Source organism: Borostomias antarcticus (assembly GCF_949987555.1).
Source record: "Borostomias antarcticus genome assembly, chromosome: 34".
Classification (NCBI taxonomy): Eukaryota; Metazoa; Chordata; class Actinopteri; order Stomiiformes; family Stomiidae; genus Borostomias; species Borostomias antarcticus.
This window is the reverse complement of record NC_140267.1, coordinates 3,435,822-3,462,247: the sequence shown is the minus strand read 5'-3', so window position 1 is coordinate 3,462,247 and position 26,426 is coordinate 3,435,822. Positions and strand designations below refer to the sequence as shown.

General features: G+C 43.8%; 1 protein-coding gene across 1 annotated transcript; it reads left to right on the top strand.

Annotated features, from left to right (window-relative positions):
* Positions 1-1,037: 1,037 nt before the first annotated feature.
* On the top strand, positions 1,038-25,258 carry slc18a2 (solute carrier family 18 member 2; the record flags this gene model as incomplete). The annotated part of the gene is made up of 15 exons (XM_084460880.1): positions 1,038-1,170; positions 2,224-2,572; positions 9,339-9,397; positions 9,543-9,626; positions 10,535-10,627; positions 10,967-11,056; positions 12,171-12,214; positions 18,234-18,294; positions 19,356-19,451; positions 20,595-20,673; positions 21,168-21,219; positions 21,778-21,841; positions 22,249-22,368; positions 22,756-22,889; positions 25,151-25,258. The coding sequence occupies 15 exons, from the start codon at positions 1,038-1,040 to the stop codon at positions 25,256-25,258; spliced, it is 1,566 nt and encodes a 521-aa protein (XP_084317006.1).
* Positions 25,259-26,426: the final 1,168 nt, after the last annotated feature.

The following is a 26,426-nucleotide window of genomic DNA, read 5'->3' as shown; positions in this document are numbered from 1 at the left end:
CTCATACTCTGTTTAAAGGTCGCAGCTGGGTTGAATAGTCTAGGCCTATATCATCTGCCTATATTCACACGTCCTGTCTTTGCACTGTCCTGTCTCGTCCATGCACTGTTGTCTCCATATTATGCACCAATTCCTAGTAGCCTATTGAAAACGGCATCTGATTGTGATGTAGGCTATTTTGCTCGCCGACTGCATGGATGTAGGCCTATTAAAAGAAAAGTAGTCTAACAAAGTAGGTTACTAGGCCTAGTAGATTAGTTCCAGCGTGCTAAATGTTATTCTCATATCACCTGATCAATGCTGTTGCCTCTTAATTCGGTCTCTTTGGTCTCTCTCTCTCTCTCTCTCTCTCTCTCTCTCTCTCTCTCTCTCTCTCTCTCTCTCAAGGATTTAAGTAGGTTGATTTCTTGGATTTCTAGGTTGATTTCTTTTCTAATATTAGACTACTTGTACAGCAACATGTAGGCCATAGACATGCACAAAACAGACAGTGATTTTAATGCAATTTTCAAATTGGAAATAATGTTATTGTTTTGTTATATAGATGCATGCAATTTCATCTCCAGTGCGTAAATGCAAGCCCGTATTAGCGGGTATCCGTCGCAGCTGTGCGTAATTCGCGATGCTGGTGGAGATGCTGCTGATTATGTCTGAGTGACGTCAAGGATCCGTCAAATACGCGTAAAACGCCCCGCGTCCGTCTTCCCTCTCGCAAAAGGATTTTTGCAAATGTGCATTTAAGGTAAGATTCTTAAAGGACTGTTTTTGGCACACGTTTTATTGTACTTATCCGTTGTATAAATGCTACCTTCTACGCGTATTTTTACTGCATTGTACTGTATTGTACATTTGATATCATCCTTATTGATATCTATAATTAACTCTCAGAAAGTTGTATTCTGAGGATTTGCATAATAGACTAATAACAGTATTAAATATGCTGTTTGAAAGGATATCCTCGTTGATTGACACTTTGCTCTTTACAGGATCCTTTCCCACAGCAGAACGACTACGATTTGTGTGTGTGTGGACTAATAATGGGTAGATTGGACACTTTCAGAGAGATCGGTTTATTAAAATGGTTAAGAGACGAGAGACAATCCAGGAAGTTGATCCTGGTGATCGTGTTCATCGCCTTGCTGTTGGATAACATGCTTCTAACGGTGGTCGGTAGGTGCAACTCTATTTCACACCTGTTACATGTGCAGCCACTACTGCGTCTTCTGTTTGGCTGATTGGGCCAACTTGTTTTATTTCATGTAAATAATAAAGTAAAAGTAATAATAATATAAAAAAAGAATTAATTGGACACCTGTCGAGTTCATATTCTAACTGCCATGTGTAGGTGATCCATTGTGTACAAGGTGGTCCACATAATGTACAAGGTGGTCCATTGTGTGTGCCCGTGATACGCAAAAAAATAATTCATTAACATTAAGTAAACTTGGTTACCGGTATCTTGCGATTAGATAGATTTGATTAAAAAATAACTTACCGAACTAAATAAATGACTGGTATTGTAGCTCAATGGGTCAGAATAATGATCAAATCAGAGATAGGCCTATAGCTTATCATGTTCTGTCGTGACATATGAAAAAAGTCAAACAAATAGGCCTATAGTGTCACACAGTCATCAATTAGTGATCTGATATTGTTTTGAAAAACAAACAAAAATATTGAACGCATAGGCTTATCGAAGGCAGTCTATTCTAAGCGAAGATTGATGAGACACTAGCTCCTTTTTGGTGATTTATTTTGACACCCCCGACAAGTGTATTCTAAACGCTCACAATATCCTAGACACAATTACATTTACCATTACATCAATACATCTCTAAGTTCAATCAGATTGTACGTGACACCGGTGGTTAATCGTTTCGTTTGGGCGTGCGACATTGCCCCCTTAGCGACGCAAGCGTCTCTTGGACACATCCATTACGCACGGACGCGTATTGGATACGAACGGACCCACTTAGGGACTGAATTAAGTGGCTGTGAGCCGCTCAAATGCAAAAGCACGAGAACGGTTGATTTGTGATCTTAGTCTATTCTATATCAGGATATATATATTACCACAAAGTCAGTGTAAAAATAGATTGAAAGGGGGGGACAATTGAATTGGTGCTTCTGCTATTTTAAAGTTTAAACAAATATGATGCTACTCTAAAGAACACAAAGTTATTTAATAATTATCCCACCTTGTGTGCATTTTCTCTCTGACAGTGCCAATCATCCCCAGCTACCTGTACGCAGCTGACAACAACAACCACGCCGCTATAGTGAACAACCACAGCGCCTCGCCCCACGGCGCCTCCGGAACCTTCCACACCATCGTGTCCCTGTACGACAACTCGGTCAGCGTGACCGACGAGGAGCCGGCGGCGGACACCACGCCCAGACCCGCGGGTCAGACGACGAGCCTCGCCACCGCCCGCGCCCCTCAGAACGCCTCGGACTGCGGCAAAGATGAGAACCAGCTGCTCACGGAGAACGTCAAAGTGGGACTGCTGTTTGCCTCCAAGGCCACCGTGCAGCTACTCATCAACCCTTTCATAGGCCCGCTTACCAACAGGTGAGTGACCACTACTTTCTTACCATGGTGGTTTGGGTATATCTGTGTGTGTGTGTGTGTGTGTGTACTTGTGTCTAGATACTCTCCCATTAAACGTTCAGTGTGCACTGCTTTGCACGGCAACACGTATTGAATGGTCCGGCCTGACTTATGATGTCAGTCTTTTCTGAGAACTCTTTCTGGATGCAATCATCAGGGAATAATGGCATTTCCAACCATTTCCTGCTTTCATGACTTGTTTTGACCGGTAACCATGATGGCTAGATGTGAATTGCCCTAAGCTGAACTGACAATAGACAGGGCCTAGTGTGTATCGTCTCCAGAGTTGAACAGACAGCAGACAGGACCAGTGTGTGTGTGTGTGTGTGTCTCCAGAGTGCAGTGCACAACCACACACATTGGCAGTCTTCTCCCAGATCAGGCGTCGTGCTAGCCTAGAGCCAAACGGCCAATCGGCCCATTGATCCACTCAGTCAAAGGTCATCGCTGAATAACATTAGTGTTCTCATCTGAGGCAAAACACAGTAACATGGAGAACCAGAGCTGGAACAGATTCCCTTGTCGAGCAACAGGGAGGAAAATCAAACGGCGTGTGAAATGATATTTATGTAGCGCGGCGCTTAGCTCAGGAGGTAGAGCGGTCGGCTGGGGTCCCGGGTTCGATCATTGTGCCGATGTGTCCTTGAGCAAGGCGAGGCAAGTTTATTTATAGCACATTTCAGCCACAGGGCAATTCAAGGTGCTTTACATGAGACATTAAAAGCATTAAAACAAAAAGCAAGACATTATAGACATTTAAAACACAAAGCAGGACAAATAGAATACAGGAATAAACGTTACAGTGCAGTATACTGATAAACATAACTCCTCTTAGAAAGCAGGGGCAAAAAGAAAAGTCTTCAGTCTTGATTTAAAAGAACCGAGAGTTGCAGCAGACCTGCAGTTTTCTGGAAGTTTGTTCCAGATATGTGGGGCATAAAAACTGAACGCTGCTTCTCCATGTTTTGTTTTAACTCTGGGGACAGAAAGCAGACCTGTGCCAGACGACCTGAGGGGTCTGGATGGTTCATAGCGTATGAGCAGATCAGAAATATATTTTGGCCCTAGAGCTAGAGCAAGACACTGAACCCCTAAATTGCTCACGTGCAGCATGGTGGTTCAGTACAGTACTTACAGTAGAACCGTCGCCTCACAGCGGGGTCTCCAGGCCTTTCTGTGCATGTTCTCCCCATGTTCTTAAGGGTTTCTTCCCAAAGAACCCAGTACAAAAAAAAACATGCAGACGAACAGATGCTCTTCAGTCTGGCCCCTGACGAAGACCTGGTCCGAGCATTTGGATTTGGCCCCCGGGGGCCGTGAACGATGGCTGCCCATTGCTCCTGATTGCCCCTGGAGGTGGACAGCTTACAGTAGATGGGAGAAATGCAAGGAACCGAACAGGAATAGAATATGAAGGATATAATTCAGTTATTAATACATTATTCATGTTTTAAATGGATATAACATGTCCATACACTCAGGATCACCTCCAGGGAGCGGGGGATGGAGTTGTATTTTTAGCTGTATTTGAACATTTTCAGTAAATTATGTAGAGTATCGCAATGTATGGCAATATGTATTGTGTCCTATTGTATCATAATGTATCGTGATATAATATCGTATCGTGAGGTCCTTGCCAATAGCCAGCCCTAGTACACGGTGCCAAATATCTAGTGTATTACATACAAATACATACATGCATACATACATACATACATGCCAAATATCTAGTGTATTACATACATATACATACATACATACATACATACATACATGCATGCCAAATATCTAGTGTATTACATACAAATACATATATACATACATACAAACATACATACATACATGCCAAATATCTTGTGTATTACATACACATACATGCATACATACATACATACATACATGCCAAATATCTTGTGTATTACATACAAATACATACATACATACATACATGCCAAATATCTAGTGTATTACATACATATACATACATACATACATGCTAAATATCTAGTGTATTACATACAAATACATACATACATACATAAATACATAAATACATACATACATACATGCCAAATATCTAGTGTATTACATGCAAATACATACATGCATACATACATACATACATACATACATACATAAATACATACATGCCAAATATCTAGTGTATTACATACAAATACATACATACATACATACATACATACATACATGCATGCCAAATATCTAGTGTATTACATACAAATACATACATACATACATACATACAAATACATACATACATACATATATACATGCCAAATATCTAGTATATTACATACAAATACATACATACATACATACATACATGCCAAATATCTAGTGTATTACATTCAAATACATACATACATGCATGCCAAATATCTAGTGTATTACATACAAATACATACATACATACATACATGCCAAATATCTAGTGTATTACATACAAATACATACATACATACATACATACATACATACATACATACATACATACATACATGTGAATGCAGATGACAGTACAGCATATCTTACCCCTGGGGGATTATTTATTCATAGCTATACTTTGATTGTGTAATTTGTATATTGTGTGTGTTTGTCATCGTGATGTACTCAGTCTGTAATCGAGTACAGAACGGCACCGGCAGTGACATTTCACTGTGACTGTGACACTGTACGTTTCCATGTGACAAATACAGATCTGGATCAGAATCTGAAAAGAATGGAATTAAATCTGCACAACTAGCAAAACCCAAGACGCTTCAGCAGTGCTCAGTATTCACAGACATGTCAAAGCGTGTTTACTGTCTCTGTTGGGCATCCAAATATGCTGTAATTGAGGCAAACAACACAAAGACAACATGAGGAAAGACTGATGGAGGGACATGGGACTAAGGGCCTTTAGGTACAGCTGTTCAGTTGCATTATTGAGGAGATCTGATCCTGGACCAGTCCTCCACCTCTAGGTCCAGGCCCAAGCTCAGATCTGATCCTGGACCAGTCCTCCATCTCTAGGTCCAGGCCCAAGCTAAGATCTGATCCTGGACCAGTCCCCCACCTCTAGGTCCAGGCCCAAGCTCAGATCTGATCCTGGACCAGTCCTCCAGGGGTGACCGTGGTGACAGACCTAGTGAGGATGAGTGACCGTGCTTTCAAACCTAGTGAGGAAGAGTGACCGTGGTGACAGACCTAGTGAGGAAGGGTGACCGTGCTTTCAAACCTAGTGAGGAAGAGTGACCGTGCTTTCAAACCTAGTGAGGAAGAGTGACCGTGCTTTCAAACCTAGTGAGGAAGAGTGACCGTGGTGACAGACCTAGTGAGGAAGAGTGACCGTGCTGACAGACCTAGTGAGGAAGAGTGACCGTGCTGACAGACCTAGTGAGGAAGAGTGACCGTGCTGACAGACCTAGTGAGGAAGAGTGACCGTGCCGACAGACCTAGTGAGGGAGAGTGACCGTGCTGACAGACCTAGTGAGGAAGGGTGACCGTGCTGACAGACCTAGTGAGGAAGAGTGACTGTGCTTTCAGACCTAGTGAGGAAGAGTGACCGTGCTGACAGACCTAGTGAGGAAGAGTGACCGTGCTGACAGACCTAGTGAGGAAGGGTGACCGTGCTTTCAAACCTAGTGAGGAAGGGTGACCGTGCTGACAGACCTAGTGAGGAAGAGTGACCGTGCTGACAGACCTAGTGAGGAAGAGTGACCGTGGTGACAAACCTAGTGAGGAAGAGTGACCGTGCTTTCAAACCTAGTGAGGAAGAGTGACCGTGCTGACAGACCTAGTGAGGAAGAGTGACCGTGCTTTCAAACCTAGTGAGGAAGAGTGACGTGCTTTCAAACCTAGTGAGGAAGAGTGACCGTGCTGACAGACCTAGTGAGGAAGGGTGACCGTGGTGACAAACCTAGTGAGGAAGAGTGACCGTGCTTTCAAACCTAGTGAGGAAGAGTGACCGTGGTGACAGACCTAGTGAGGAAGAGTGACCGTGGTGACAAACCTAGTGAGGAAGGGTGACCGTGGTGACAGACCTAGTGAGGAAGGGTGACCGTGGTGACAGACCTAGTGAGGAAGGGTGACCGTGGTGACAGACCTAGTGAGGAAGAGTGACCGTGCTTTCAAACCTAGTGAGGAAGAGTGACCGTGCTGACAGACCTAGTGAGGAAGAGTGACCGTGCTTTCAAACCTAGTGAGGAAGAGTGACCGTGCTGACAGACCTAGTGAGGAAGAGTGACCGTGCTTTCAAACCTAGTGAGGAAGAGTGACCGTGGTGACAAACCTAGTGAGGAAGAGTGACCGTGGTGACAAACCTAGTGAGGAAGAGTGACCGTGGTGACAAACCTAGTGAGGAAGAGTGACCGTGCTTTCAAACCTAGTGAGGAAGAGTGACCGCGGGGGCGCATTCCAAATAAAAATTAAAGCTGCTTCGCAGCGATGAGGCGGGGCCAGGCAATTTCCGACAAGTTTAGGAGCAATAAGCGAGCGAATAGGAGGACATCAAGAAAGTTGACATTCCAATGTTAATTTTGTACATTCGTATCGTATCGTAAAACATTTGTAAAACATTTTGATGCATTGTAAGCTCGATTTTGATAATTCAACAATCTGGTCAATGAGTTTGTGAATTACAGTCTGAACATCCAGTGGAGCAAGTTGTGTGGTGTTAATTGATTGAAAAATGTGGGATGAGATATGTTTATTCATTTTTACAGGTTTTGTTTGCTTTTCTTCATAATTGAACATTAACTTCAGCAGCTGTGTACTCAGTCAGTTGCCAATCAATCGATTTAGTCATTGTAATCCTCGGCGGGGGCTGGGTAGGGTTGCCAACAGCGATGTCTCCGGAGCTTGCGTTGGATTGTGGGTAATGTCGTTTTCTCTGTATGTAGTGTTGGTTTCAGAGGACAGAATTAAACATATTTTTAAAAATTCAATTTTTGAGATAAAATTCTGAAATAAATCACACTACATCTTCGATATGTGGTCAATGTTGTCACTTTTTATGAGGATGATCAGACATTGATTTGGCGAGAATTAATAGGAACTGTATACAGAACTGTTTACAGTAAAACCTTTTGATGTGCTGTGGGCTCAATTTTTCATATTTCAATAATCTGTGAGGAACGTTTGGTACGGACCGTCTGTAGATACAGTATATCAATTTTGGTGTCAATTGAACAAAAAATGTGGGAGGAGATAGGTTTGATAGGTTTTACAGTTTATGAATAAATCAGAGTGATGGACTTCAAAATTCCTGCAAGGTCAAAGCATATGAAAGTTTTGTCTCACTTGGGACTACATTCACGTGGTGGTTTTACAGTGATAGCACCTATGGCTGATTTGTTATGATTTTTTTAAAGTTTTAAACTTTAGACTGTTGCTGTAGCGCCACCTTCAGGTTTATTGACCTACAATGCAGGTTGAGGACTTTGGGTATAGTACTGGAGCTTTGTGCAAATTTTGGTGATTTTTTGTCCACGGGAAGTTAGACTTCAGTGGAAGATGGAGAATAATAATAATAAGTAAAACATTTTGATGCATTGTAAGATCAATTTTGATAATTCAATAATCTGGTCAATGAGTTTGTGAATGACAGTTTGAAGATCCAGTGTAGCAACTTTAGTGTTAATTGATTGAAAAATGTGGGTTACAGGTTTTGTTAGCTTTTTTTTCATAATTGAACATTAACTTCAGCAGCTGTGTACTCAGTCAGTTGCCAATCAATCGATTTAGTCATTGTAATCCTCGGCGGGGGTGGGGTAGGGTTGCCAACAGCGATGTCTCAGATTCGTGGAGCTTGCGTTGGATTGTGGGTAACGTAGTTTTCTCTGTATGAAGTGTTGGTTTCAGAGGACAGAATTAAACATATTTTAAAAAATTCAATTTTTGAGATAAAATTCTGAAAGAAATCATACTACATCTTGGATATGTGGCCAATGTTGTCACTTTTTATGAGGATGATCAGACATTGATTTGGCGAGAATTAATAGGAACTGTATACAAAACTGTTAACAGTGAAACTTTTTGATGTGCTGTGGGCTCAATTTTTCATATTTCAAAAATCTGTGAGGATCCTTTGGTAAGGACAGTCTGTAGATACAGTATATTAATTTTGGTGTCAATTGAACAAAAAATGTGGGAGGAGATATGTTTGATAGGTTTTACAGTTTATGAATAAATCAGAGTGATGGACTTCAAAATTCCTGCAAGGTCAAAGTGTATGAAAGTTTTGTCTCACTTGGGACTACATTCACGTGGTGGTTTTACAGTGATAGCACCTATGGCTGATTTGTTATGATTTTTTTAAGTTTTAAACTTTAGACTGTTGCTGTAGCGCCACCTTCAGGTTTATTGACCTACAATGCAGGTTGAGGACTTTGGATATAGTACTGGAGCTATGTGCACATTTTGGTGATTTTTTGTCCATGGGAAGTTAGACTTCAGTGGAAGATGGAGAATAATAATAATCATAATAATAATAATAATAATAATATAGGCAAATACAATAGGGTTCCGGCAGCTACGCTGCCTGGCCCCTAATAACATAACATAACTGGTAAAAGACAGATTTTTGCACTGTAATCATTGTTTGAGTCTATTCTTCTTTCAAAACAAATGTTTATATACATACTATATTGTTTTAACTTATTTTAACCAAACATACAGTACATTGCAGTGTATTGTGTATTTTATAATAATAATTCTGTCTTTCCAGAATAGGATACCAAATCCCGATGTTTGCTGGTTTTTGTATCATGTTTCTGTCAACTATTAGTAAGTATCAGTACACCTAGTCTGTTTCTCTACATAACACTTAGTTATTCCACTCAACTGCCTACTTTTCTTTATTCCTTAGTCTTTTTATCTGAATATATATCATTGTTTTATCTGAATTTCAATCTTTGTTGTTGTGTTCCAGTGTTCGCCTTCTCATCCAGCTACACGCTACTGTTTGTGGCGAGATCCATGCAAGGCGTGGGTTCCTCCTGCTCCTCAGTGGCTGGTAAGATCTGTGAGGCGTTACCTTTAATTATACAACGGTTAGTTCTGGTTCTTGATTCTGATTGGCTGGAAGCCGTGTTAAAATACTTTGTAACACACACCTGGGACCGCATATCATTCCATTTTCAGTATTAATGCGTCTCCCATTTGATCCAATGCATTGTAGTTGTTGTTGTTGCTTGGCAACCCTTTTGTCAGGGGAACTATTTTGCTCGGCGGAATTGAGGGAATGATGCTTCGTTTTGAATAAATGTTAATATTTTACATTGCTGTGTGTTTATTTTACACTAATAGCTGTAGTAACCGTTGTATAAAAGCAATAAACCACCCGAGGCCGTGTGTTATAGTGATTTTATAACAGCTAGGGGGGTTTCTCCGCTTCGCGTCGTACCTAACAACGCCCCCTAGCTGTTATAAAATCACTATAACACACGGCCTCTCGTGGTTTATTGCTCATTGAAGCGCTGTGGTTATGCACTGCCCTGCAGTGTTTTGAAAGCTAACTGACTTAGTCAAGAAACCATTTCCAGGCGATGAACCGTGTAAGTTGACACAGCTATAATGTTTGTTTTTGGTGTTCAAAGAAGCCTTTTTGTGGAGGTGTCCTATTGTGAGAGCCAGCACAGCTAAGTCAACACTGTACATGCCGTATGTTCCGTTCTCTCTTCCGAGAATGAAGGGAAAGCAAAAGATGGTTTGACCTCGGAGGAGTGTCCTTGAGCAGGACACCTAACCCCAAATTGCTCCCAATGAGCAGGTTAGCACCTTGCATGGCAGCTACCGCCATTGGTGTGTGAATGGGTGAATGAGAGGCCATTGTAAAGCGCTTTGAGTGCCGCTAAAGGTGGAAAAGCGCTATATAAGTGCAGTCCATTTATCATTTATTTATTTGACCTGTTCTTCTTTTAGGGATGGGGATGCTGGCCAGCGTCTACACCGATGATGAAGAGAGAGGAAGCGCTATCGGGATAGCGTTGGGTGGGCTCGCCATGGGAGTACTCGGTGTGTAAATTACCCAGCATGCAAACTAACCCATGGGACACGGATAACTAAGAAGATGAGATCCTGTTCCTGCATTCATGACTAAACTGGATTTTTGTATAATATGTATGAGATATGTCTATCTCAGAAATAAGATTCAGAATATATGTCAGGACTCTGAAGGCTGGGAAGTTTATGCTTCAGGACAAACAAAAAACATGGGGGGAAAAAAACTCTTAACCTTTATACAAAGGTCAAAGGTCAGGAATGTAGGAACAGGATCTCATCCTCTTAGATTTGCTCTGCGATGACGAGCTGTCCCCCCCGAGACATGGACATCTTCTCTCTTCTCTCTCACAGTGGGCCCGCCGTTCGGCAGCGTGATGTACGAGTTCGTAGGAAAGACGGCTCCGTTCCTCATCCTAGCTGTTCTGGCCCTGTTGGATGGAGGTACAGCATTATACATTGTTTTGTGTGTGTGTGTTTTAGTAACTTTTTTAAATCATTTACTAGACCAGGGCTCGGTAACCTTTACTAGCAAAAGAGCCATTGTTTATTTGACAAAAAATAAATATGAAATCTGACTGAGCCAGACAAAATATTTGAGTCTTATACTGACGGCAGGGTGCTCCCCTAGATTTGTTTTCGCACCGGGGGGGTGGGGGGTGGGGGGACACATTAAGGGGGGGGTCGTGAGGCCATTTTGAGCAAACACTTAATTTCCTGCATCGTGGTGAACTTTTATGCACCAATTTGCGCTGGATTAGCTTGTCCGCTGCTTTCTAGCTAGTTAGCCAACTTGAATGCCAACATAACCATTCATTTTAATAATAAATAAATGTATCTAATAGTAATACATGTATTTAGTTATTCATTTCCATATAATTTTTGTCAAAGTAAGGGGGGCCACTGGGGAGGGGCTAAAGAGCCTCATGGGGCCCCAGGGTGCAGACCCCTGGGCTAGGGCGGCGGTATAGCTCAGTTGGTAGAGTGGGTCGTTCAGTGATCGTAGGGTCGGTGGTTCGAATCCCGGCTCCTCCTGACTACCTGTCGAAGTGTCCTTGGGCAAGACATTGAACCCCAAATTGCTCCCAATGAGCAGGCAAGCTCCTTGCATGGCAGCTGCCGCCATTGGTGTGTGAATGGCGCTCCGGGCCAGTGTAACAACTGGATGGGGAGCGCGTTACAAATGCAGTACCTAATGAGGGAGGGGGACAGAAAGCTGGATAACAGAAAGGACACGAAGGAGTTGGACGCTGAGATGTCCTCTGGTGACATATAGCATATAGCACTGGCAAGGAGGGTCACGCTAAATGCCATTTCTGTTAATGCCGGGCTCACGCTAGAGGATTTTTAAAATCCTAAGCGGATATTTTTTTGAAAATAACGGAAAATCACACATTACAGGATATTATCGTGCCCAAGGGAGCTGAATTAGCCCAAAAAACCTCGTGTGAGCCCAGCATAAGTGTAGCATTAGTTAGTTTGCATCACATACATACATCTAAGAAATAAGAGTTGACATTTTCATTAGACTAAGTCAAATATCTGCTTCTCCACACAGCGCTCCAGCTGTTCATTCTGCAGCCCTCCAAGGTCGAGCCAGAGGTGAGTGTGTCTGGTCAGACTGACCGAGCTGAACTAGAGGCTGCTGGGATATCCTGTCCAAAATTCACATTTTGCTCTCACTGGGAATTTGAGTTATTAGCAAGGCTATCAACATTCAACAACTTTCAAGTGTTTCACTGTATTTAAGGCTGATAGAGTGAGACTGGTAATTGCACAAAGTACAATAGAATTATGTAATAATGATGTTTTATAACAAAAAATGTGATAGAAATGGATCATCAATAATTTTAATGTAGCAATACTGTACATCACTGTAAAAAGACACATAGATAGATAGATAGATAGATAGATAACTTTATTAATCCCGAAGGACATTTAAGCACACGGTAGCAAACAAAAGCAGAAAACACAGTAGACAGACACACACAGTCGAAGATTCAGATTAAAAATCAATACCTTTACCAGTGGAGGCTGGTGACTCTTGGTGACATTGGAGAAGACAGGAGGGAAAGATGTGACCCCCTGTCCGTATGCATGCCCCACCCACACACACACTGTCGATTTTAGCATGAGTATGTAGGGATTTCTCACACTGTCATCGGGAGCCATTGGCATTCTGATTTCCTCCCTTACCTTTTTTTCCAGGTGTCTGTTTTGCTCCTGCTGTTGGTGTCTCACTAGCACACTAATACCGTGAACGGATCAAATGTCGCAGACTCTCTGCTTGTGGCACACAATTTGTTTCTATCTGCAGATCAGTTTGGCCTTCCTCGTATCTAGAACAATTTCCAGAGATTGCATTTACAACTGGGGCAGTCTGGGAGACAGGGACTGCGTTCTAACTGCTGTTCTGTCCCCCTGATTGCTTCTATTGGAAAATAAATGATGAGTTTTTCGTTAAAATATCTATATAATGCCACTAAAACAGGCACTAAAATCAAATAAAAGGAGCCGTGTCCTATTTGTCCAATGTACTATATCTGATATTGATTTGGAGTTGCTGGGTCACATGACATGGAAGCTATTGACCATATATCATTACATTACAGTCATTTAGCAGAAACTTTTATCCAAGCGACTAACAATAATTGCATTTAACGTAGGAAGAGCCAATGTACTACTACTTGCCAGAACTCACAAGTGCATCTCCTCTCTAAAACAAGTGACTAAGAGCATAATCTAGTGCTGAAGGCAAAGTGCAAGAACAGCAATCTAAAGTACAGTGCAATATAATATAATACAATAAGTGCTTAGGAGGGAGGATTGTTGTAGTACTTCTTGAAGAGGTGAGTTTTGAGCCTGCGACGAAAGATGGGCAGCGACTCTGCTGTCCTGACATCAGTGGGCAGTTCATTCCACCACTGCGGGGCAAACATTCAGCAAAGCGAAGAAACGAACCTCCGTTTTTCTTCCCAAATCTTCTCTAAGGGGAGGATGAGACTACATCTGTGACGTTAGGGTTAGAGAAACGGTCCGGGATAGGTATACGGATAAAGAGGTTGGGATTAGGCTCAGACAAAAGTAAAAGCCTGAGATTAGGGTCAGGTAGGGAGTCCTGTGAGGTTAGGTTAAGAGAATGGTTCGGGATAGGTGTATGGATAAATAGGCTGGGGTTAGGCTAGACAAAAGTAAAAGCCTGAGATTAGGGTCAGGTAGGGAGTCCTGTGAGGTTAGGGTTAGAGAAACGGATCGGGATAGGCATATGGAAAAAGAGGTTGGGGTTAGGCTGAGACAAAAAGTAAAAGCCTGAGATTAGGGTCAGGTAGGGAGTTCTGTGAGGTTAGGGTTAGAGTAATGGTTCGGGATAGGCATACGGATAAAGAGGTTGGGGTTAGGTTTAGGTATAAGTAAAAGCCTAAGATAGGGTCAGGTATGAAACCCGAGGGTAGGGGTTAGAGCAACGGTTGGGGATGGGCAAACGAGTAAGACGGTGGGGGTTAAAATGAGGTGCGAGCCTGGGATAAGGGTAAAGTATAAAGTCCTACGAGGTAGGGTCAAAGTTATAGCAAGGGATAGGTCCATGGTAAAGGATTGTAAGGTAAGGTAGAAACGAAACCGAAATTTTGTGAGACATTAGTATGAAACGAAATATTTAAAGGTAAAGACATAATGTTTAAAGGACTCGGCCGCTAAGCCTTACATTACGACTGGGCTAACTAAGATATTAATGGCCTACTAAGAATTTTTTAGGGGGCAATAAAAACTATAGGTTATTTAAGAAAACTAAATATTGGAACACAATCATCAGTAGTTACCCAGACGTCAACGGGTGTTTCGGCCAAACAACTATACACCCTCGGCCTGGGTAGGCCCACCAGGAGTGATCAAATCCCGGTGTGTGTTCCTCCGGGTCAATGGAGCATATTGGGCTTAGAAGAGCAACATTTGGACTAATTTTACCTTTTTTACTGGGAAACCTACAGGGGGCCTAACCTAAGAGGCTAATCTAGAAGTGCATTAAAAGAACGTGGCAAAAAGTAAAAATGGGCGCAGAGGAGGACGAGTCAAATGGAGAGAGAAGTACAGGTGAAACTGGGGGTCAAAATGGGGGTCAAAATTGCCAGATGGACTAACTACAAAAGCCCCATGAGGGCAAGGGGAAAACCCGCCTGAGCGGGAAGGGGAACAAGTGCAAACTGGAGGGAGACAGGGTCCCCAGAGGAGGAAACCGCCTTCTAAGGACCGACAGCGTTCGCTCACCGCTGAGACGACCATAACCGCTGTCCAGCCCACATCCCAGGACGATCCCTGGAATCCACCAGGAGCTACCAGGGTGTATACCGACGTATATTCCCCAAGAGGAAGAACATCAATATAACCCATGAGGTATACTCCAGAGCAGAAACCAAGACCGGAATGACCATGGGACTCCAAACGAGGGGAGAGCAGGGGCTCATCAAACGTATATCTCAGAAGAGAGAACATTCAGAAAAGCACCCCAGCGCAACCAACGCTCAGACAGCCATGGGTGTACAACAATGTATATTCCCGGAAGGAAGAACACTGATGATACACACCGGTAGAACTCGACCAACAGAGCACACTCACCGCTGAGATTCTGCCTCTGACCGGGAAGTGAAGGGGAACCAACCCTAGGAAGGGCCTACAATAAAGAACCATGTGGTGTGAAGGAGAGGCTAAGCTCCAGGGGAATTGGGCCGCGATAAAGGTCCGCTAGGCCTGGACCACTCACCCTGGTGGACAAGGATCCAAAACGGATCCCAGGGGAGCCGCATACTCACCTGGGTGCCTAAGTCAAGAAAGGTGCCGCTGGGGCCAGCTGGTACACCCTGAACAAAGGCCTGAAGAGCTAATCAGTACTCACCGAGTTGGGGTATAAACCGGCAGCGTAGCGGGAGGTCTAGGAGATCAGGAACAACGTCAAGAGCTGGGAAAGTGAGAGGGAGGGAGAAAGGGGGGTGAGAGAGGGTGTAGGGCAAGGGATGGGGAAGTAAGGGGTGGAGGGGTAAGGAAGGGGCAAGGGATGGAGGGGTAAGGGGAGGGAACAACCACCAAGAGTGGCAAAACCCAGGGGGTCCGAGGGTACCCCAGATAGCCTCCCCCCGAAGGGCGCCCAGGACCAGCTCCGACAAAGCGGTGCCTTCCCAGCCACCCCAAGGGGTTTTCGAGGACCAGGACCAGCCACGCCGAAGCGGTGCCTACCCAGTCCCCAGGATGCCAACGGGGTGTTACCGACAGCCTCCCCCCAAGGGTCGACCAGAATAGACTCCGGGGAGCGGAGCCTACCCAGTCATAATATCCCAAGGGGTACTTAGGGGCCAGGGTATAACCCGCCGAAGCGGGGTCTCCCTGGCCCCGAGGATGCCATCGGAAAACCAACGAAACCTACACCAAGGCTCCCAGGACCCAGAAACATGGTGGGCACCGACGTGAACCTAGAGCCTCCCCTCAAGTAAGGCCAAGGACCAGCCACGACCAAGCGTTGCCTTCCCAGCCACTACTAGAGGTTTTACGGGGACCAAGGCCAGCCCCGACCAGGCGTTGCCTCCCTGATCCCCAGGATGCCCCAGGTAAACGCTCCATACCCAACCAAGGCAACTAGAGACAGGAAGCCTCCCGGGCCACAGTATCAACGGCAGCCTCCCCCCAAAAAGGCAAATAGGACAAGCTCCGACAAAGCGAAGTCGTCCCCATCAGCCCCAGAGGTATTAAGGAGCCAGAGATAGCTACACATGGGCGCAGCCACCCCCGGCCCCTGGATGCTACCGGAAGATCACCATGGTCCAGCTCAGAGAATCCCCCCCCTGGACAACCAGTACCCCACCCGTAAGAGTGGAGCCATCAGGTTATGGAAGGAGTTCGGGGGCCAGGCCAACACTGACAAGCAGCGAGACCCAATGACCCTAGGGTCCCCAGAGGGCACTGAGAGAAAGGGAGGGGGGGGGGGGCAAGAAGAAGGTGGGGTAAGGGGAGGGGAGAAGGAAGGCAGAGGAAAGAGGAAGCACGACCACTCCCAAAATGGCACGTTCACCGAAATACCGTGGCGGAGGGATCTTAGACACGACTGATTCAGATAGCGAATCAGACCAACCCCACAAGCTTCTACCACCTAAAAAAGATACCATCCTATGGCCCTATTTGATTGGACAATGGCGAGCCCAACCGCCGCAAGGGGATTCGTCTAATACGAAAAGCCTCGCCAAGGTGAGAGAACTCACCATGGCATACACCGGAAGAATCCGCCCAAAGCAAGAGAACTTGCCTCAAAGGCGAACACCAGCAGTGCAATGAAAAGAAGCTGAAATAGCTGGGAGGCCTATCTTTTGTGCAACGCAAAACCTCCTGGTTAAAACCCGAAAATGGGAGGGGTGAAACTAGAGAGTGATAGAAATAGAAGAGTGAAGAAACCGCGTGAAAATATTAATCCAGTGAGGCAGGAGAAGTAAAAGAAGGTGACAAAAAGGAGTTACCCAGAACGCATTGCGCCTACGGGGAGGTCCTGGACCAGGAAGTAGGATAACAAAGGCTAGGAAGGTGCTAGAAAGATGAGCCCGGGGTCTAAACCCACTAAATAAACGACGAGGAGTCGAATGAGACCGGTCCCGAGAGTCTCAGACTCCGAGAAAGGGGCGAAACGAAAAGTCCGGGAACAGAAATAAAATGTGTTGAAACGGACGCGTTTTTCGTTTATCGGCCTATAACGCCCAAACGAAGGGTCGTAGGTAAAAACCGAGTGGATCCGCCTGCCCTATTTCGTGTATGGGCTTTCCAACGCACCCGGGCTCAAGTCTGTACGGTTCAAAAGTTATGGCCGTTGGAAGTGGACAATGATTAGTAGGCCAGCTGAAACGGAAGTTGTAGGTGACAGGGAGGTCCCACAACCACGGAATCAGGATCAAATCTCACTAAAGGGAAGACAAGGAATCGAATGAGACCAGCCCCGAGAGTCTCAGACCTAAGGAAGTTGGTGGACAGAGTAGAGGGCCAATATCCTCCCCGGCGAACCGCATCCAAACTGAGGGTCGTAGGTCAAAACCAAGTGGATGTACCCCCCTAAATACGTGTGCGGGCTATCCAACGCATCCAGGCCCAAGTCTGTGCGACTTATAGTTCAAAAGATACGGCCACCTGAAGTAAGGTAGATGGTCAGTAAGGGGAGGGTAGGGTAAGGTGTATAAGGTATGAGAACCAGAGTTAGGGTTAGGGTTAGATTGTTTGAGCTTCGCTAGTCGTAAGAGAGCTCAACAATCTGGCCATTCCCCGCTCTGTAGAAGTAGGCTCTCACAGGAGGCCGAGGGAGATTGACATCTTGCTCTTTTTGAGAAGGACAGTTGAGAACCAAACATAACTGTACAACGACAGTTGCGGTCATAGCGAAATTAGCACAGTGGTCATCGAAGGATTCGGTTGCCTCCTTTCTCTGATTATATTCCTCGCTTGGGGGGTGGGTCTGTGCGTTCATGGGATCAAAAAAGTGAGGTGCTTTCTGTTCTTTATCAGTCATGGTATGAGCCATCCGTTAATCAATCAATCAATCAATCATGATTGATTGATTGATCTGTTAAACTCATGTTTCCTGTCTGGTGTCCATCTACAGAGCCAAAAAGGGACACCGCTGTTGACACTTATGAAGGATCCATACATACTCATCGCTGCAGGTAAGAAAGCTAAAACAGCACGCTGTGTGGAAAAGAGAACGCCATATCGCTAGCTCACACGGAAATAATATACGTGGCGTGCTCACTTTTCAGATACTCTAGATAAAGAGGTCGGTGAGGAACTGACTCCATCAAATTGTCTTCCATTTTGGGTCCCCAGAGAACGCTGGAGAAAGACACCGAGCATCTATTGATTTCTGGGTTAGGGACAGGATTATTGCAAGGGAGATAAAAGGGAACACATCTGCATCACAATAGATTCTTCGTCTACGTGTGTGTGTGTGTGTGTGTGTGTGTGTGTGTTTGTCTGACTGAAATGCTGAAGTGGCAGGAGAAAATGCATCTGTGTGTCAATTACCAGGGCAACCTGATATTTTTTACGAGAGAAAGGGAGAGAGAGTAGGAGAGAGAAAGGGAGATAGAGAGGGAGAGAGAGAGGGAGAGAGAGAGAGAAAGGGAGATGGAGAGAGAGAGGAGGAGAGAGAGAGAAAGGGAGATGGAGAGGGAGAGAGAGGAGGAGAGAAAAGGGAGAGAGAGAGAGAGAGAGGGACATAGAGAGGGAGAGAGAGAGGAGAGAAAAGGGAGAGAGAGAGAGAGAGAGAGAAAGGGAGATGGAGAGGGAGAGAGAGAGGAGGAGAGAAAAGGAAGAGGGAGAGAGAGAAAGGGAGATAGAGGGAGAGAGAGAGAGATAGAAAGGGACATAGAGAGGGAGAGAGAGAGGAGAGAAAAGGGAGAGAGAGGAGGAGAGAGAAAGGGACATAGAGAGGGATAGAGAGAGGAGGAGAGAAAAGGGAGAGAGAGAAAGGGAGATAGAGAGGGAGAGAGAGAGAAAGGGACATATAGAGGGAAAGAGAGAGGAGGAGAGAAAAGGGAGATAGAGAGGGAGAGAGAAAGGGACATAGAGAGGGAGAGAGAGAGGAGGAGAGAAAAGGGAGAGAGAGAGAAAGGGACATAGAGAGGGAGAGAGAGAGAGAAGGCTGATAGAACCATATAAAAAGTGTGAGATAGTGTATAATAGGCTTTGTGTCCACTTACCCTCTCACTCCCCTTCTGCTCTCCAGGGTCCATCTGTTTTGCGAACATGGCTATCGCCATGCTAGAGCCAGCGCTGCCCATCTGGATGATGGAGACCATGTGCGCCAGGAAATGGCAGCTAGGTATATAGATGTATATATATAGAATATACATATTCTCTCTGGTGTATTTGTCTCCCTACTACAGGCCAAGCTGCTTAATGATTCCTTTCTAATTGTGTGACACCTGCGTGAAATAACATGCAATTTCAGTAATGGTGTCATAAAACAAAACATATACTGTATGTGCAGTATATTACATTAGTTATTTTGCAGACGCTTAATTGCATTTAATGTATAGGTAGTCAGTGTACTAGTACTCACCTGTAGTAGCACAGTAGCATGACAATAGCGTGACAGTGATGCTGTTGAGCTGATAATTACTTGCTACAAATGTTCATGTGAAAACAACTGAAAAACCTCCAACTCACGTCTCCAGCCCATTGAATCTCTCTATAGAAACCGAATTATCCGTTGTCTTTGCAGGCATTATTAGTTATTTTATTTGATGCATTATTAGTTATTTTATTTGATGCATTATTAGTTATTTTATTTGATGCATTATTAGTTATTTTATTCCAGGCATTATAGGTTATTTTATTCCAGGCAATATTTGTTATTTTATTCCAGGCATTATTGGTTATTTTATTCCAGGCATTATTAGTTATTTTATTTGATGCATTATTAGTTATTTTATTCCAGGCATTATTAGTTATTTTATTAGTTATTTCAACTGAAAAACCTCTAACTCACGTCTCCAGCCCATTGAATCTCTCTATAGAAACCGAATTATCCGTTGTCTTTGCAGGCATTATTAGTTATTTTATTTGATGCATTATTAGTTATTTTATTCGATGCATTATTAGTTATTTTATTCCAGGCATTATTAGTTATTTTATTCCAGGCATTGTTAGTTATTTTATTCGATGAATTATTAGTTATTTTATTCCAGGCATTATTAGTTATTTTATTCCAGGCATTGCTCTAGAGGTTTCCAGCAGATAAGGGAGGGACAGAAGAGGGGTGATGGGGGTGGGGGGGGGGGTCACACACAGGATATTAGGGTGTCATTTGCAGGTGGGTGGGAGTGTGATTCATCATTAGAGTCCCCAGGAGACATTGAGCAGCACCATGATGGACTGATAAGCAAGACTCCTTATCTCTCCCCCCTCTCTCTCTCTGTCTCTCCCACAATCCTCTCCATCTGTCTGTCTCTCCCTCATCCAGGCGTCGCCTTCGTGCCGGCCAGTGTGTCCTATCTTATTGGAACGCACATCTTTGCCGTCATGGCGCACAAAATGGGGAGGTAGGGGAGGAGACTCCTTATCTGTCTTCACTCGCGTTGAGATCTTTCTCACTTTCCGGTTTCTCAGCTTCTGGCACGTCAAGCCTCTGGAAATTAGATTTCTACTGGCCGAGTCTGATGTGGGTTGAAGTCTGTTTATTGAAGTCTTGGGTGTTTATTTGTTTGTTTGTTTGTTATTGTGGGTCACTTTGGTCACAAATAAGCCTCTATATTTGTTCTCATTCATATGCCATCACTAGACTAATTATTTTGAGCTTCTGTAGACCCTCATGGAAGGTGGTTATCTCTCAAGAAGTATGCTCGACAAACTCTATTTTTCCATAGTACTCTCAAGAATAACAGACTCCGTTAGCTGGACTGTTTCCTACCATTCTTTGAGTTTATTATTCTAACAAATCAAAACAGTGAGGGGAGGGGGCAGAGGGTGGGGGGGGGGGGGGGGGTGTAACTGAAATTAGCAGACACTGAGCAACGCTTTTTCCTTCCCCCCCCAGATGGCTGTGCGCTCTCATTGGGATGCTCGTCGTAGGAATAAGCATCATGTGTGTGAGTACTGGAGACACCTTCACCAGCGGGCTACTGTAGAATCACATGTATCACATGAAACCTAACTTCTAATATCCTCCTCATAGCTTGACCGAGATGTTTTGTCCTAACATACAAAATAGGGAGTCAAATTTCAGTTTTAGAGGATTACTAGATTACTCATCCAGGGTAATATGAGAGAATAGCAGCCATTTTGTTTGCATCATCGAACATATACGATCTATAATGTTTAGTTAAGCTAGAGTTAATGCTATCACTTGTTCTGCCTGTTTGCCCAGCCTTCTATGTGTAGCAGGAAGTCCATTTAATGACATTGTGTTAATGTCAGTTACAACGCCGTTACTCTTCCAATCACATTGGGCCAAGGGAGAGAATGAGGGTTCACTCGGAGGTCAACCGAAGAGGCAGCAAGCTGCCAGGGCTCAGATAATGACACCCCCCTGCAGATCAGCGATGCCCAAGTCGTCTGGCAACGCTAAAATACTTAACGTTTTATATAAGTTTAAAGTAAAGCATTTAATAATAATCTTACACACTACTCCATTTTCTGTGGTCTAGGTTCCTCTTGCCAAAAACATCTACGGTCTAATCGTTCCGAATTTTGGAGTTGGTTTTGCCATTGGTAAGTCTATTCATATGGTAACCTCCAAGTCACAGACTTAAAGGACAATGCTCGTTTTTGACAACCTGGAACTTAATTACGACATATTATAAGACGTTTGACTCACCGAGATCACTTTGGTGTAGTTCGGAGGCATGTAGAAGAAATTTAAAATCCAGCGCGAGCCAGTATATCCATGTAATGGCGGTGGACGGGGCACCGAGAATGCAGTTTCTAAAAATCTATTTTCTATTACTATTTTCGAACTACACCAAAGTGATCTCGGTGAGTCAAACGTCTTATAATATGTCGTAAATAAGGTCCAGGTTGTCAAAAACGAGCATTGTCCTTTAAAAGACAGTATACAGTGTGTAAAAGATAATATTGGATTTACTTGCTTACTTGTTTTTCCCCCCCCTCTCTGACAGGAATGGTAGACTCCTCAATGATGCCCATCATGGCGTATCTAGTGGACCTGCGGCATGTGTCCGTCTATGGCAGCGTGTACGCTATTGCTGACGTGGCCTTCTGCATGGGCTTTGCCATCGGTAACTACCGTAACACGAATAACAATTGTAAAAATGTATAAAGCCCTTTTCATATGGGGAACATTTAAAAACAAGTGCTCAGCGCTCTCGGACTGGACAGTACGATGTTGGGGAAAAGTTGCAGTATTGAAAAGAGCGTCTTTGTTGACTTATCTTTGGCTCTGCTGCCGCAATTATATAATAGAGTGCAATGGTCGAAGACAGAAAAAAGAAAGAGGCCAAAATGGCCACACCTGGTTCAAAAAAACGTAAGATTGAGGCGGACTTTATGTAGCTCGTAGCAGGCTTACCGAGTTATACATGCAGCGTCTTTAAATATCCTCAGGTCTCCAACATCTGTATGTGCTGGTCACTAATACTACGACTGTTATCTGCTGGCCGACAAAGGTCCGTCTATTGGGGGACCCATTGCCGAGACCATCGGCTTCCCCTGGCTCATGACCATCATCGGCCTGGTGGACATCCTGTTCGCCCCGCTCTGCTACTTCCTCCGGAGCCCCCCTGGACAAGAGGAGAAAATGGTGAGTCAGCTCTCATCCTGAGGTTCTACGCAACAGTACGACATATTGACCTCAACTTATGGAGGGTAACCCTTTTAACCCTGAAAATAAAGTGACAACATTTCGAATATTAATTGGATTTTCCCTATAATACTTGGAAGCGCAATTTCTCAGCTTTCAGCAAGTGTTGGAGAGAGGAATTTTTTAGATTTGTTAGATATTTAAAAAAAAAATATTATTAAATATTTGTTAGATATTTTTAAAATGTTGCCGGTGACGTGGTCGTATTAAAAGGGTTAATGAAAACTCGGAGGTTTCTGAACCCTGACATTCAATTCAATTCAATCTCAGGGTTAGCAAACTCAGAGTTTCCACTAAACCAGCTTTCTGGGCTACCTCCCTGGCCTCCATTCTCACACTGGAAGACACGCCTTGACCGTGTGTTATAGGTGATACCACAGTAGAGAAAAGCTAGGAAAAGCTGCAGCTTAGAAAGCGTTTTACATCAACGTCATGGGCCCTGCCGTCGCCTGCTCATCCTCGTTGGGCATCGCATGCTACATCTCCACATCATCCATCATCCAGATCCAGAGCCCTGCCCTCACCTCCATCCCCCCCCACCACCACCACTATACCAGGCATCAGCTGCACTCAGGGTTCCAGGCAGTATTTGCTCGTAGGATATTACATTATAAAACCCTTACCCTATAAAAACAAAGGGGAGAGGGGGGGGGGGGTGATGTTTATATGACGAGTTAGGGTTTCTCAAAAGCCTCCAAAGACAGGAAATTCAAATGACCACCACTAGTAGTAGTAGTAGTAGTAGTAGTAGTAGTAGTAGTGGTAGTGGTGGTGGTGGTAGTAGTAGTAGTAGTAGTAGTAGTAGTAGTAGTAGTGGTAGTAGTAGTGGTGGTAGTAGTGGTAGTAGTAGTGGTGGTAGTAGTAGTAGTAGTAGTAGTAGTAGTGTTAGTAGTAGTAGTAGTAGTAGTAGTAGTAGTAGTAGTAGTAGTAGTAGTAGTACTTTATTGATCCCAGGTGGAGAATTGCACCCTGGAAACCTGAACCAGGGCATTTACCAGGTTTTTCTAGCTCACAGCTTTGACACCTGTTACAATACAGCTATGCTGGTCTACGGTATTTCAAACAACATATACAGTACTCACTTCTGAATCTCACGATAGCAGACAATCAGAGATTTTTTTATTTTTGAAAATCTGAGATAAAAAGTGAAGTGTGAGCCTTGCAGTAGGGTACATCATACTGATGCATGATGGGTAAAAACACCTACTCTTAAGAGTATGAATAGTCCGTTTGAGAGGTTTGAATCCTAAGCAACCTGCCCTGTACATGTTGTTTGAAGTGCAGCATTAGACCAGCACAGCTACAGTACTGGTGTAACAGGTATCAATGCTGTGTTTGAGTAGACCCCTGATTGGTTGGCAGGGTTGTGGTTCTGGTGGTCATTTGAATTTCCAGTCTTTTGAGGCTTTTGACAAACCCTAACTTAAAGGTACGCAATGTAGTTTTTGACCACTAGTATGCGCTCTAGAGCAAATTTGAGAAGGTGGTCCCCGAAAATCGCGTACTACGTCATTGCGTCAATACACGGAGCACATAATAGTGACATTTCACACATTTTGTTGTTTTCAAAACATTAGCTAAATATAATTTTGCGAAGAAATTACAAGGTAGGAAAGACATTCAAGTGATTCAACATGTTTATTAGACTACAAGGAACCATATAATCGCGGAATTTCGAAAATTAACAAAGAACGGATTGTTTTGATTCACGTTTCGTCGTGTACCTTTAAATCATCACGTAAAATGTAGATTTTTGTCTTTAATAGCGTTTTGTACTGAACAGCCCACTTTTATAATCCCTAGTGCTTTCATCAGTTATTAAAAACAGTCCTTTAGCTTTCATGGCTACTGTTCTTTGCACTACCATTATTCCACTGATTGGTTAGTCTGACTCAGCGGATATAGGCTTTAGGGATAAGCCTCGTCATGCATTTATTACCGCCCAATCAGTGGCGCCGATTCATGTGGTCGGCCAATCCAGACAACGTGAAACAACAATAACCCAGCAACCGCTCCACCGAAAACTATTGTGATTGGTTTAAAGAAATACACCCTACACACACGCCTATCTCCGAATAGTAATGAGTCCAGACCTTTCTCCAGTGCTGGCACAGCGTAAATGTAGTGTGGCGATAGGTCTGGCTTTACAAGACTACTGTTTGTTGGAACTAGACTAGACAATAATATTGTCTTCTTCTCAGGCAATTCTAATGGACAGCAACTGTTCGATGAAGACCAGGTCGTACCACGCCCAGGGGACACACTACCAGGGTGACGATATGGAACCAGAACTTGACAGCAGCGAATAACCGACCCAGCCATGTATGTTAACCCTCCAGAGGATCTATTTTGTTGTATACAAAAACGAGAGAGAGAGAGAAGATAGAAATACTAACGAAACAAAACAGCCAAGCCGTTTCTGTGTGAATGTCTTACCGTCGGTCCTAACTGTTATCCGTCACTGTTAGAGTTTGTATGACTGGAGGAAACCAAAGCTATTCTCTGTGCCGTGTGGTCGGACTCACGCGTTGCTTGAGAGCGGTCGTTTTTAGCCAAATCTAACGAGGACGTGTCCAAACAGAGTTTTCATGGGGGATTTCCTGGCTAGTTCAAGCGTGGTTGACGAATCGCTAGTTTCTGTACAGTTGATTGTTGAGGAAAACAAAACCTGTCTTGACTCACTCCTTCGCCATTAACAGTTGTACACTTGTCTTAATAGCCGTTTGAAAGTGCTGTCATTCGATCAGTTTGTGACATGATGTAGAACCGATTCGGGAACTAACTTTAGACAGATTCAACACCTCAAAGCACTGTGAGTGCATGGAGTAGGTTTCAATTTGTTGGTGAAGTCTGTCTTTTGTAAATTTGTCTTTTTTATTTTAAAATATAAATTTGCTTTTATTTGGAATCAGGGGTTATTTGTTCCATGTTTGCCATTGAGATTCTGCTTTTTTTCTTTTCTTTTTTTTTTCTTTTTTTCTTTAAAGACAGCTAATCAACATTATGTACCGTCAAAGTCCTTGGTGAATCATTTCTGACCATCCCCACTGGAGCTTCCAATGTGGGCACAGTACAGAAATGCTGATTTAGATGTTGAAAACCATTTTGAAATCCATTTTGGGAAACCATTTGAATTTGTGCAGAGAAATCAAAGTTGTGAATGCCGGTATTCGTATTCTCCTGTACTGTTCTCAACCCAATCTTGTGACATTCTGGCTAGAAATTGAAAATTGTTCTATTGTAAATCTTTGTTTGCCAAACAGATGATAATGTGCGAGGTTTTTACCAGGAAGCTAACACTCGATTGATGCTGTTACAAGCCCTACGTAAATAAACGTTCCAGAAAGTTAGGCAGTGTTGCGACAGAACGCACAGCACCTTAAGAGGGTGGTGACAAGAGCACTTTATCCCACAGACCCTCCCACACAGACACAGCCAACCAGATCCAGCCCCAGACATTTAACCCCGCGGATACAC